The sequence below is a fragment of the Malurus melanocephalus genome, unplaced genomic scaffold (genome assembly GCF_030028575.1).
Source record: "Malurus melanocephalus ecotype Western Australia unplaced genomic scaffold, MMel_1.1 scaffold_501, whole genome shotgun sequence".
In the NCBI taxonomy this organism is placed as follows: domain Eukaryota; kingdom Metazoa; phylum Chordata; class Aves; order Passeriformes; family Maluridae; genus Malurus; species Malurus melanocephalus.
This window is the reverse complement of record NW_026623733.1, coordinates 483,357-497,164: the sequence shown is the minus strand read 5'-3', so window position 1 is coordinate 497,164 and position 13,808 is coordinate 483,357. Positions and strand designations below refer to the sequence as shown.

Here is a 13,808-nt window from a genome sequence, read left to right as displayed (position 1 = left end):
AAAAAAAATCTCATATTTAAAACAATCCCGTTTTCAGCCACATACCGTTACTGATGCGCTGAAAACAAAACTAAGGTCTTGATTTCTTATTATAGTCTGCTCAATATAGTATTTTTTTAAAGTATTTGGATTCAAAGGTACAACTAGAATTTGAGACAGACATTTTAAAGCATGTTGCTTGTCCTATGATTTGTCCTGAATATAAATGTGGTTCTTAGATTACCATCCTCAGAGTCTAAAGATATGTGTATCTACATGGAAATAATTTTCCCAAGACACCTACAGTGTATCCTGGCTTTTCCTACTATACATATACACATACTTTCAAGAGAGTCTTGAGATTTTCAATGTTGTAGAATAGGACAGAATACACATTCTGAAGAGAGCCAAATATATACAGCACTTTGGTAATTTTATAATAGCTTGCTGTTTGAATATTCTTCACAGCTAAAATGCTAAGCTATCTGGCCACTTCACTGACCATTTGCTTCTATATTGAACTATTTAAATAGCAAATGTTAAGGAGTAAAAAAAAATCCCTTCTTGCCAACTTTTTAAAAAAATTTAACCTGATTTGTTTTGGTACATGAAAGACAGCAGGAGTCAGCAAATACTAAAATCCTTGGAATAATATCATTTATTTCATTCCTCCATAGCGAAGAGGTATTGAAACAAACCTTTGTTTCAGAAAATGGAAGTCTACAAATGTACAATTTCATATTTCTGTTCATGGAACCTTTTACTCTAGATGTGGAATTGCATGCTAATCAGGTCAAACTCAGCTTTTTGTATCTGCATCACTGTATGCCTCATAATAGTGTTGAATTTAACACAGGCTGTTGAATGCATCCAGTCTAAACTGAACAGCTGAGAAACAAAGACACCCACAGTGAACAGAGAGCACATCTACTGGGACAGTCAGTGCATGGYAGGGAAGGTGGCAAGCAAAGGGCAATAGCTGTTTTACTCTCAATTCCCATGGAGACACTGCAYCTCATAAACATAAGCATAAACATACTCAGGGGAACAAGAGCAGAAATAGCTGTTACCCTTTAAGCTTACACCCCCATTTACTGTGCCTCAAATTAATTTCTAGAAGGGAACAGATAATCTAGCATTAAAAAAAAAAGAAATCTATATAAAAGTTAAATATTTGATTACAGTAGCAAGTCACCACTTCATCATGGGAAATAACTCATCTCTTGGAATCGTTATTGATCWGAAGTCTCCTGTTTTGGTTGCGTGTTGGATACTGGCAATTCCAGACTTGCCCATAGCAGGGGCTCTGCTTTTCTCATAGTGAGCTCAATCTTTGTAGCAGTCATGTTCACATAACTCCTCTTTACATCGATCACCTGGAACAGAAAAGGTTATCTTACACTTCAATTTAAAGTGTAAACTTCAATTTAAAAACCAGACTGATAGGTATTTGGGAATTCAGCTAGGGAGTACCTCATCAATTATTTCAGTAAATGTTCAGGAGGATGAAGATCCCTCTGGTATTTTGAAAAGTCTGTTCTTTCCTATTCCCATATAGGAATGTTTATGGTATAAACATATGCCTATGCATATCTAACATATACATTGGCTAACACATACATAGGCAAGGGTTTTCTGAACTGCCACTACCATGGTTGGGATCAGAAAGTATCTTAGAAGGTCACCTTCTCTTTAGTGTCCCTTATGATGTCATACTGGATCTCCTGGGGTATTATATTCGGGTTTAAATGTAACTACTCAATGTTACGCAACTGAAATTATTTCAATAAACAGAGTAATGAGGAAAACCAAGCCATTTTTGAAGGAGACAAAGCTAAAGGCTTATGTTTTATTTGTCCTCTGGGGTTTATTTTTTTTTTTTTCTTTTTAACAGAAAAAGTATTTTTACACTTACTCCCCATAACTTCACACTGCGATGAAACTCCTTTTCTCCTTCAAACACAATATGGATGTTTACCTTAACAGAAAAAACAACAGAWAATGAGAAATTTTTATCATGTTAATAAAACATTTGATACTGTAAGCATGTTTAAACAAAATATACCATGCTAGGACTTGGATCCTACAATCACCAAAGTAATGCAATCTTCCCACAGAAATAGAAGTGAATGTTTTAATAGATTCTAATACGGCTGCACTCAACAGTGGCCACTGGTAGCTGTATCATTTKAGATTAAGAAATCAGAGAAGCATTGCAACACCTGTTTAATAWTAGTAGCTGTGAATGAAGCATACAATGAAGAATTTTATTAAATTACGTTAAGTCAAATACAATTAAATTATGAATCTATCATTATTTATGGTGATGCAAATCCATCACGCTTGGGTTTTAATTATGGAAGTCAAATTAAACTTTTTTTTTGGCATACTGTTTTGCAAACTGTATTGCAGCTTTTAAAAAACCCACATATTAAAGTGCAGATGTCCAAACAGAAGGGAGAAAAAAAGCTGTACATACTTGAACAAACACAAATGCCAAGAAAAAGCAGTTACTCAAAGAAGTGTCTAATGCTATCTCTGCCTTGTAAATAAAGCTGAGCAGATTTTCTTAACTTSAGATTGCTGATCTTAAAGTAGAGCCTCACCATTGTGCTATTAGCTTCTACGTAGCTCAGATCAGGGACAGAGTTTTTAGCATATACAGAAATAGTCACTTCTCCTCCAGTCTGGTGCCAATCATGCCTGCATGGAACTACTTTTTTACCCTATAAAAGGAAAAAGGTACAAAAAAAGAGATTTTGAATTACATTAGAATTTTTTTAACAGAAAATTAACAGGATAAATGCCCAGGACTTTTTTTAACAGCCAACTAGCATAGTTAATAAAGGACTATATGTCATCTTCACAGGAGTTTGCAAGACTCCACTTGCAACTCTTTTTGCAAGTGCAACTTTTTGCAAGTTCCACTTGCAACTAAATTATTTCCGTAAATCCCCCTCAAAAAAACTACAACAAAACAAATGTTACTTGGTGGATCAATTTCCTTTCCAAGACTACATTTAGCCAGGAGATAAGAGAAAGCAACTGAGCAGAGAAAATGAATGCATTTACTCCAAGAATGCTTCATATAGCTGCAAAAAAAATATTTATTGCTCTCTGTTCACTGAAGCAGAAAAAAATAAATGGTGAAAAATTCTTTAAAATAAAAGCAAAAAGTTAAGTTTAAAAAAAAAATGTTAGATAGAAGCCCATTACCTTAATATTCATACAGTTAACATACACATAGTTTAAATGTGGATAAATTCTTTACTCTGTACTCTCTTTTTCTATACTCTCCTGCTTTAGGCCCACAACTTCAGCTTTTTTTTTTTTAATCCCTACATTTTGCACTTGCAAATAACTGAACAAAAATATAAATCTTCAAAGCAAGCAGCAATACTAAGACTTAATGGATGCAAAGTATTTGTGAACTGTTCTAGAATGAGGTAGCAAAACTACACTTTTTATAATATATCTTTATTTCCTTCTGTTAAAAATTCCTGATGTTTGTAGTGTCAAACCCATTTTGCCTCAGCAACAGACAATATATTCGTAACAAGAATTTTGTGTTCACCTGTATCCATCGTGTGACCAAATGTTTTTCAATGTTTTGTTCCATTATAATATTCTATAGTATTCTTAAAGAATCTTCATAACCCTTGAATGTTAGTATTTTTCACTTTGTAATTCTTCAGTTTGTTCCCAACACTGTGATGAAATACCTACAAATTAAATCGATGCTCTCTCTATTTGTTACACCGGCAGCCAAAATAAGACACTCAATTTGATCCAGACCAGAAAGACATTCAGGTATGTAAATAGCATCCAAATTAAACATAAAGGCATGCTTTATTTGTGCCCCCCACCAACAGAACCTCATTGACTTTATCTGTCCTGTCATCCCACCTTAAAAACAACTCCACCCCTGAATGACTTTCTTAACTAACAAAGTGGAAAAATCTGCAATTTTTTTCCTGAAATTGACAAAAACTTTTACCACAGATAGTACACATATCACTRAACAGAAAGGTTGTAGCTATTACAAGTATACCTGTATCGCAGRCTACTTCACACGCCACTTGTCAGTTTTTCTGCTGTGCATAGTATCCTCCATGTTATGTCAGAGGTAGTGATCTGTAATAGCTCAACTACAGTAATAACTAAATCAAGCTACAAACTACATTTCAGTAGTCAAAATTCAAAATGGCCAGTTACAGAATGCAATATTAATGCTACTTACTGCATCCTTTTTAGTCCATACATGTGTTCCTCTTGTGCAGCCTTCTTGAGCTAAAAATGTATTGAAGTCAGAAGTTTTCCTTTTACAACAGCTCCAATACTTCATCCTTGAAAGTTTGCAAAGTAATAAACAAACAATATTTAGGAMACTATTTACTGTGAATATTGAAGATCTTTCCGTTATGCAATATTACTGTTCATTTAGTATACCCTCTTCAAGCATTGCCATTTTTGACTGAAGAGGGAATACAGAATAAATCAAGGCAACATCTACAAAGAAAGCATGAACACACAACAGACTAGTAAAAAACCCCAGAAGGTAACTGAATACTAACCCTTCATGGAATTTAGGYACAAAAATGGAAGTTAACTGAATACTAACCCTTCATGGAATATAGGTACACCAGAATGGTAAATACATACTTCTTCTGTGCTGTGTGGTCCTTCGTATGTCTAGTGAGAAGAAGTTTAAAGTTTATTAGTTACAGGATTTGGAGYAAGGAAAAAACAAAACAACACAAACCAGAAATACTGACCAAAGTATGACAAAGCTTTTGGGTACATAAACTAGRTCTGATGGCTTGTCCTAGCTTTTCAAAGTAACCTTCARCATTCATTCACAAAAGGCTCCCAGGAACTGCTAAGAATCTGTACTTTGTGTTAATTCAGTGGTGCACATCAATGATGACACATCTTATGCTCATAAAGGTCACTTTAGATCCTCAGAGATATTTGTCTTTAAAATAYTCTAAGCATTCAGAGAAAACAAGAATAATAAATGAAATTTATTGTTCATAAAACACATGGATTTTCAAAAGAAAGTATACAATATACAACTTAGCCACTGAATATCAGATAACTTCTTCCCAACACAAAGACTGCCAATGTTCTCCTCCCACCAGAGCTTTGGTAGATAATGCAAAATCTGTCAGGTAAAACGGCTATTTAAATCCTGCAGTCCYGTTTTGTACAATGCAAGGGTTTTAGTGTAACTTTCACTTTAAATGACAATGTAATATAATGACTAATTTTGGTGCTAGATGGGTTAAAACACYRACTTTAATTCTTCTTGCAGGAAGCATTAACTGATAAGACCTGTAGATGCTTCTGATCTATGCACAGATTATCAAGAGCAACTCAAGCGTTATCAGTAAGACACATCTCATTAGTATTATATTCAATATTTTAAGCTGAAACACATCAGTATCATGGATTTGACAAGCTTACTTATTAAGAAGTTTATGGCAGGCTTAAAAAAAAAAAAACAGCTTAATACTTTGTGCATGCAACTCGTATTTATCCATACTAAAGCCTGTTATCAAATGTGTATTTGTGAAAGGCAACAGACTTTCTGCCTTCTCCAACTTAACTTGTAGCCTGCTCACGTAATAGCTGAGTAGCTGGGTTTAGAGTACAACTAAACCAGTACAGTGAACCACTTACTTTTGAACAGCCTGCATTTTTACATGCCGTCCCAATCTTGATTTCATCACTGTCTTCCTCTGTAAACAGAGTATTACAGAAAATAGCAAATGAATTGTATAATCTACTGAACACTCTGCTTTTACTAAGAATTCAAATGAGCCAAGCAGGAGATTAGAAAAACCTCCCTCTTCAACCTTCTATTTTCTGCCAAGCACTGAAATCTGCCACAGAGGTACACAGTAACAGAAACATTCCAAAAGCTGTATTACCTATGCATCAAAATCTATGGTCTGTATCTTTACACATTTTAAGTGGGGTAAATAAAAAAAGATGGAGAGGATCATTACAATCAAAGTCGAAGAGAAAAATCATTCATTTTGTTCAGTTTTGTAAAAATAAGAATGTAAAAGGCTTCAACTGCTGTCTATAAATACACACAAGGAAATAATTTGGATACCATRGAGAAAGAAGAGCTAAATTAGCTTGGCACAAGAACAAAAGCGCATAAAATAGTCACAAGTGTAGGTTGAAATAATAAAGCTTCTTAAGGAGCAGTGTTATTCTGCAACTAAATTCAAATAAAATGTGGGAGAAGAGGAAAAGCAGACSAAGGAGAACCAACTAGTCTTCAGAGGAATTTCACAAATTTATGAAGGGTTTCTATGACACTGTGTTTGCAACATTAGGGAATAAAGTTAATTTCTTGATAACTCTGTCAGTCACATATTCAGAAATGGATGTTCCCATTATGTTCATTCTAACCAGGAAACCTTAGAAAAGACACAGTTCCAATGATGTTAAGAACAACATACTGCTCCAAGTCTCCATGTTATCCACATTTGAACTTCAATCAGCATTTCCTGGACTAGAAGGTATTTCCCAGATTATAAAGATCTTTAGATAGACRACACTACCACTTCAGAAATTACAAGATCAGCATTTCATTGTGTGAAAACTAGCATCACATACCTATTTMACCTCCCTGTCTCCTTACCTTTTTTCCCTTCATTTTCTGATGACAGTTTCAGTTTATCAAGAGCTTGTTTCAAGGAAGCTGACACTTTCAGCTGCAAATTTGTCATTGGCTCATCTGGGCTAAAAAAAGTCCATGTATTAGTGACAACTTTATGAGAAAGAATTTATAGAAGACAAAGTAGTAACTTTCAATCTTCCTACAAGAGTCTTTCAAACCTCCCTTCAACAAATAAACTACATTTGTAAATGCCAATCCTTATTGTTTATGAAAAAAAGACTAGAAATTTAGAAGTCTTGGCTTTCAACTGGAAATCCTAAAAACTCTCCAAAAATAAAAATAATTCAGAGATACTAAGGAATCTAAATACAAGCACCCCAAAATGATTTTTAGTACTGTTTCAAACACTAAATAAAGCTACCAGAGGCATTTTAAGACATGAGGTTATAGATTCGATTTTTACTTCTTGTGGATTTCAGTGCCAAGAGATCCAGTACTTCCTTGTCATAACCAGAATTCTTGTCTCTTATTTTGAAGATTAAGGCAACACCATCACCGCTACCAAAACCAAGGTCTTCTAAGATTAATTTCAGAATTTCTAAATATCTGAATTGTACAATATTGAATAACCAAGCAAGATTTAACTTGGCCACCACTACAAATTTGGCAAAACTTAACATTTCACATACCATACCTTGGCCTTTTAATTGTTTCCAATGGTTTTGGTGCCTGAATTATGTGTTCTTGAAATTTGGGTTTCAGTTCAGCTAGTTCCTTTCGTTCAGAGGTAGTTTTGACTTCTGGTTTAACAGGCTCAGGAGGTTTCTCGCTGTTATGAAGACCTTTTGTACAGCCCTATTGTGGAAAGCATATGTTTATATATACATGCAGTGTGGTTTGTGTGCATTAAGAATTAACAAAAACTGGAACAAGTTTTCTTGACTCATTTCTYCAGCTCCATCTTCTCCTTTAGCCCACTCTAAACACTGGCTGCAAAGGAAATCCTTCTGCTGAAGTAGAAAATATTCTCATTTGGATGCAAGTTAAAAGAAAAATGCATACTCTGTGTAGTCAAGCAAAACAYCAATAAATGCTGACCTTCCTTCTTTATTAACAAGTAGTTCTATCAAAACCTGTTTAGATAATTTAAACCATTAAAGCTTGCAAATGAGACTTGACTTCAGCACAATATGAAGAAAAATAGAGCATATAAGGATTACCAAAATGACACATACCATTTAATACTAATCACCATCTTTTGACAAGTATAAAAATTGTAAATAATTATGAGTACATACCGCAATGCTCAAGAAGTCAGAAAAGTCTGTTGTTCTCCTCTTGCAGCATGACCAACCCTACAAACATTTTGGAATAAAAACAACACAGGCATGACTACGAGACTTGACAATAGCTCATAAACAGCAAAGTATTAATTATATTCCTCTAATCCAGATTAGAGGAATTGTTTTCTTCCCTTCTGTGGACAATATTATCATCTGCATTTTTAAAAGCCAGAGAAGTCTTCTAATTCACTCAYGCTGCCTTAATCAGAAAGTTCAGTAAATGTGAAGCAACACTTCCATGACAAGTTAGATGCCAACTCTGTACAAATGTTACTTTATCTCCTAATGTAATATGTAAGCAAAACAAATACTACACCTGACGCCAGGCTCACCTGTAGCTCAACATACAGGCCCTCTTCCAAAAATGACACAGATTTTTTTTTCTTTTCTTAAGAACACTCAAATCTTTCAATTGCTTATTTCCCACCAACAGAGCTGGGTATGTGCATTGCACAGCTATCCAACTACATCAATCAAGAGCATTTTTTATTATATAAACTAGAAATTCAATTTTAGAACAAACTGTCTTGCCACTGTGAATAATATATCTTAGAAGTCAAAGAACCTTATTAAAGGCAACAGTTTGACTAACGCACCACTGCTTTGAAACCTTAAGTGGTGCAACACACTGGGTTTTATGTAGGTGGTTCTAAAATACCCTCAAAATATTAACCATTTCCACAGCTGAGGAGACAGAAGGTTCATCCTGCCCACCTAGATTATCTAAAGTTCATTGCAGGAAGAAAGCTGCTCATATGCAATTATAATAAATTTTTATTGGGCCAAGAGATAGGATAAGAAGGGAGAAAGTGGTACCTGTTTTTAAACAGTGAGTAGGTTAAGAGAAAGAGGGAGTAAATGTAAGTTTTTGAGCTAACTGTGTAATTATTCTCTTTATAACTATGTAGATTTTTGTACTATGCTATGAGTACAACTATAATCTTGTACCAAACAAATTGCCATAGTCTAAGTAATTATACAGTTTTTGATCTAAGAGTATTTGACCCCATTTGCCTGTGGCACATGACAGTTGTTTTGGAGTCAGGTACCRTAACATAAGCAACAGCTCACAGCGTACACGCTGCCCAGCACAAATGCAGAAGCTTTCACAAGGCCAAAAGAGATCACATTGTTGGGATGAGATGCAGTGCCAGTAGAATCAGTTCCTAAATACAAAAAAAAACCCCAAAAACAAAAACACACCAGACCCAAAAAAAATCCCCAAAACTAAAAAACTTGTCCCCCTCAAAGCTCGGCTAGACAGCAGTTTGGTGTTCTAAGAAAAGTCACTTAGGCTACATCTATTTTAATGGAGTAGAAAGTGCCAGGCTCCATTTTTGGACACCAGATTTCTAACTACACACTATTAAATTATTAGAATGATTTCCAATACTGTTTTGGCAATTGTGTCTCAAATAATTCCCTGTAGGCTCTTTATATGCATCCAGTAGATCTTGAGGTAGGAAAAGAGTTTAGYAAAGAACCAAGCATGGGCTGTGGAGTTGGCCTAAGGACTGAGACCAGTCACAGGTATATTTAATTCATCACTGAAGATGGAGCCCAAGAATCCTGGACATATGCATCAGCGGCATGGGTGACCAGTCCTAATTTAACCAACATCCTCATTTGACTGATTAAACCAATGTGGCTGTTTTTTACAGCACAATAATGTCACATACACATTAGTGCCCCGGCCACATTATACCATAAGCAGCTGCTTTGAATTCCAAGCAGGTTAATTAACTCAAAGAGTATGAAACCTCTCAATGGCTCCACAGTCCTATTTAGAGGACCTAATTAAACTGCTAAGAGACCTAAAGTCAGTCAATCAACAGGAAACAAGTCATCTAGACTTGCATGCTGTTTAGGCCATGAGCAGAGTTTTTAATTTCTTCTTCAGGAATGAGTAACTGTGCTTTTCTAATTTCATGGGGATGCTCATCACGGGCTGAACATCAGTTTTGCAACACTGAAAGATCTGGAATTAAAAAGAAAAAGCAGCACACTATTTTGCACATATGAAAAAAAAAAAAAAAGATAATACTTAAAGGGACAGTTGCATACTTACTTTGAGAGCATCATGAAAGACGGGAACACCTGGATGGTATGTGCATGAATCTAGAAGAAAATAATTGCTATTAATATTGAGGCATACCAAGAATCTTTATTCATATGATTACAAAGCCAGAAGAAATGTCACATTTGCAATTCTTCTATGCCATGACCTGCTCCACTTCCCCGAGTGCACATCATTGCTCAGAAAAATACACACTTCACAGAAAAAGCTCTCTTGAATGCACACATTAAACATAAATAATCAGCACTTCTTTCTTATTCTCTATTATACAACACAAACTAGAAAGCAGGTATCTAGGACAAACTACTACTTCCATGCGGAGCAAGTAAACTTGGACTATCCTGGGCATTCATCAATAATCAGGCCTGACTGGTAATTTTTGCTGAAGTAAAAAGTGACCCTATGGCTACCTGACAGACAGAAAATACTGGTTTAGAGCTTCAAACACATCAATTTCCACCTGATCAGAGATTTCTAYTGAGAAGCATTCTGTTAAAAAAGTATCTTAATGCAAATCAAGAGTTCATTATTTTAACCATTAATTAGCTAGTTCTTTTTTCAACGTTTGTAGTATCCTAAGCCACCTAAGGACTTGAACCCAAAGGTTAGTCTTCCACAGGCACAATTTTGACACAGCAATACTATTTATAAATAATAGATTCTGTACCAACACTACACTGAAATACAATCTTCATTAATGAAAGTGTTTATATTCATAGACATTTATCAACATTACACAGCTGTTCCTTTTTYACTTGTATGCCTTTCACATGTAACGAAATTGCTGTGATTACATAATAGCAATATTCTCACTGACATTTACTGCATGGATAGTATTTTACTGACTTGACTCTAAAAACTATCTTCCAGCCTTTAAAGCAAAACTAGAAACAATTAAAATTAAGTGACACAAAAAGTAACAATGCACATTGTAGGAAGCAAAAGAAAAAGGTGATAAATAACTTTATTAGCAGTCTATTGCTATTKAATAGGCAAAAACCCAGCCAAACTTGTTGTTTTCATCTTTTTTATAAATACATAGATTTTTAAAGAAATCTTGTTTAGTATAATTTTCTTTGATTTTCTAAAACCTAAAGCACTAATTCAGCCTGAGGGACATCAGTTCCCACCTGAACTCAAAAGACACATATTTTGGAACATTAGTCCTTCAGCATGACTTACAAATATATCCATAAACCTCTTTCAACTCCCTCAGTTTCAGGATGAAAAGCTAATGCTGGTAAACCTCACAGAAAARGTAAAAAGAAAAAAAAGTGATTATATTGCATAGACCAGGACTTCACTGTTAAAGACAGTAAAAATAAAAGTGGAGGTTATTCTTTCCCAAAAGTATGAAAGAATGTCAATAAAAGCATCATGAGAGTAAAAATAAAACTGTTTGAAGCAAAGATTACTTCTGAATCAGAAGACTTTAATGAACATTTCTAACTCTTTCCAAGCATTCTTCAATAGAGATGTGCTKTTAACAACTGGAACCATTTCAGAGGCCAGAACCATCTCATAATCAATTAATKCAGGGGTGGCTGTCGTCCAGCTCACAAAGCAGACACAGACAAGTGTCTGACCGTCCATATGGCCAAGGGCAATCCTTTTTCCTTGCTCCCTGGAGCTTGCTCTGCAGCAGGTACATCATGGAGCAAGTGACAGCCCACTTGGCTGCTGTCTCCAGAGGGCCCTGCACTCTCGGCAGGAGATGCCAGGACAAGTTGCTCTGCAATGCCTCATGCAGAGCCAGCCGGATTTGTTCACTGAGCAAGCAGTCTGACCATTCTCCCTGCTAGGACACAGTGAAACATCAGCTCGCCTGCACTCATATTGAGCCCAACAGCTCTCATCTGACAACAAGAGGGATTCCATCTCAGACTAGGCGGGGAAAACTAGAAAATTAGGATACACTGATAGTCACCCGAGCACATAAAAGCACATTCTAGTTCTGATTTGTGTGAGAGCACTTGCCAGCCTTTGGTTGGTATTCTTCATTTTTCGCTGGTAAAAAACCCAAAAACAAGTTAATTCTCCACTGCTGTTAATACCTTTCCTTCATCAGGAAAACCGAAGTACTTCAAAGCCGTTTTCTCTAACGCTCAGATAATTTTTAGAGGCACAAGTACCACAATTTTTCAGGTTTTTGTCATTGTTTGTTTGGGGCTTTTTTGATGTCAATTTCATAGCCAAACTGATCCTACTGTGCACACACGGGTATCATCTTGCTGCTATATCCTAAAAGCACTTAATTAGCCCTTTCATTAAATGTSAAAGTAGAAACTTGTAGGGGTCACCCAAACCCAAAACTTGGTTCTCTGTAATGATCTCTGAATAACTACATTTACCTTCAGAATTGCTCAGTCTAGAAGACAGGGATTCCACCAAGTGTTCCAGTCACTGAAACAAATTTCATCTCATGAAATTTTTTTCCCAACCCAAGCACCACAGAGTTAGCACATTGCCAACCTCACTGAGTTTAGTTCAACTTGATCACAAAYGTAGGAACRCAYCCTAAAGAAGTCTTACGTCTGTAAWGAACACAGATCTAATAGTCCCAGTCAGATCTCTTCTTTTTTTTGTCTTTTTACCATAAATACCCTTACTTGCTTTGCCTTYTGGGGCAAAGGGCTGCAGGGGATGGTGGTGGCAGAGATCAGTMAATGGACTCATTCCACAACTGTGCCTGCTTCTCATGTCACTAACATTAGCAAGTCCTACTCAAATATGTTGCCCCTGTCTTTAGAAAACATATAGCTTAGAAAAATAAACACTTTATTGCCACGGTTCTAAACCACAGCAAATGCACAGGCTAGAACATGTCAGCCTACTTGTAACTCCGGGTGTCACTAAAAATTAAATTAGTGCAAAAAGGGCRTTCTAGAAATYCARCCAWCAGTTWCTTTACGAACCAGGTGAGRGCARGTCCTCTGAAAGCTCAGATCACCCGTCTACAGCCTCTGYGGAATTATGAAAYCCCAAATGACAGAGCTTTAAAGAGKTTTCACCAGGATTCCCAGCACACACAAGAGAAGCACTGCAAGCGCTCAAGGCACTCGGCAAAGCAAATACACAGGTACCACTCACATACATACTTGGACTTAAAAAAAACAAAACAAAAAAACAAAACAAAGAAAAAAACCCAAAAGGCCGCTGGTAACTGCGATGTATGCGATATCCACAGAGGCCCTCAGCACAGAAACTTCTGCTGTTCTTAAGCACCCTCGGCACACATGACAGCGATGTGCAGCGCCGGGCCAGCCGTGGGGCACCCCGAGGGACCCGCWCCCCCGGGCCGGGTGACAGCCCCGCCGCGGGGCCCGCAGCCGGGGGACAGGCTCCCAGCGCCCCGCAAGAGCCCCGGGGCCACAAGCGGGCGGGATSGGCTCCCAGCGCCCCGCAGAGCCCCGACAGGCCGCCCCCGCTCCGGCAGCGAGGGTGGCACCCCGGTCCCGGCCGTGCCCGCCGCTCTCACCCGCCGTGTTGCTCTCGGGGTCGAAGCGCTGCCCGCAGCCCCGGTTGTAGCACAGCAGCGACATGGCCGCGGCACCTCCTGCCCCGCCGCCCGGGAGAGCCCAGCCCGGCCGAGCACGGCGGAAGGAAGAAGGAAGGAAGGAAGGAAGCCGGGCAGCAGCACCGGGGGCGGGGCAGCTCTCCGGGCGGAAAGAGCCGGCCGGAGCCTTCCGGAATCTTCACGAAGCTTCGGGGGACGGCGGGAGCGGGCGGGCGGCCGCGCAGGCGCTGCTGGGACGGTGCAGAGCCGCCGGGC

The 13,808-nt window shown here is 37.5% G+C and overlaps 1 protein-coding gene across 1 annotated transcript; it reads right to left on the bottom strand.

Moving 5' to 3' along the window:
- Positions 1–619: 619 nt before the first annotated feature.
- On the bottom strand, positions 620–13,682 carry CHORDC1 (cysteine and histidine rich domain containing 1). Its single transcript, XM_057381245.1, has 11 exons — positions 13,515–13,682; positions 10,028–10,077; positions 7,915–7,971; positions 7,311–7,471; positions 6,638–6,738; positions 5,662–5,720; positions 4,601–4,671; positions 4,220–4,325; positions 2,586–2,705; positions 1,895–1,957; positions 620–1,355 (listed from the first exon to the last, which is right to left on the bottom strand). The coding sequence occupies exons 1-11, from the start codon at positions 13,576–13,578 to the stop codon at positions 1,212–1,214; spliced, it is 996 nt and encodes a 331-aa protein (XP_057237228.1). The 5' UTR covers positions 13,579–13,682; the 3' UTR covers positions 620–1,211.
- Positions 13,683–13,808: the final 126 nt, after the last annotated feature.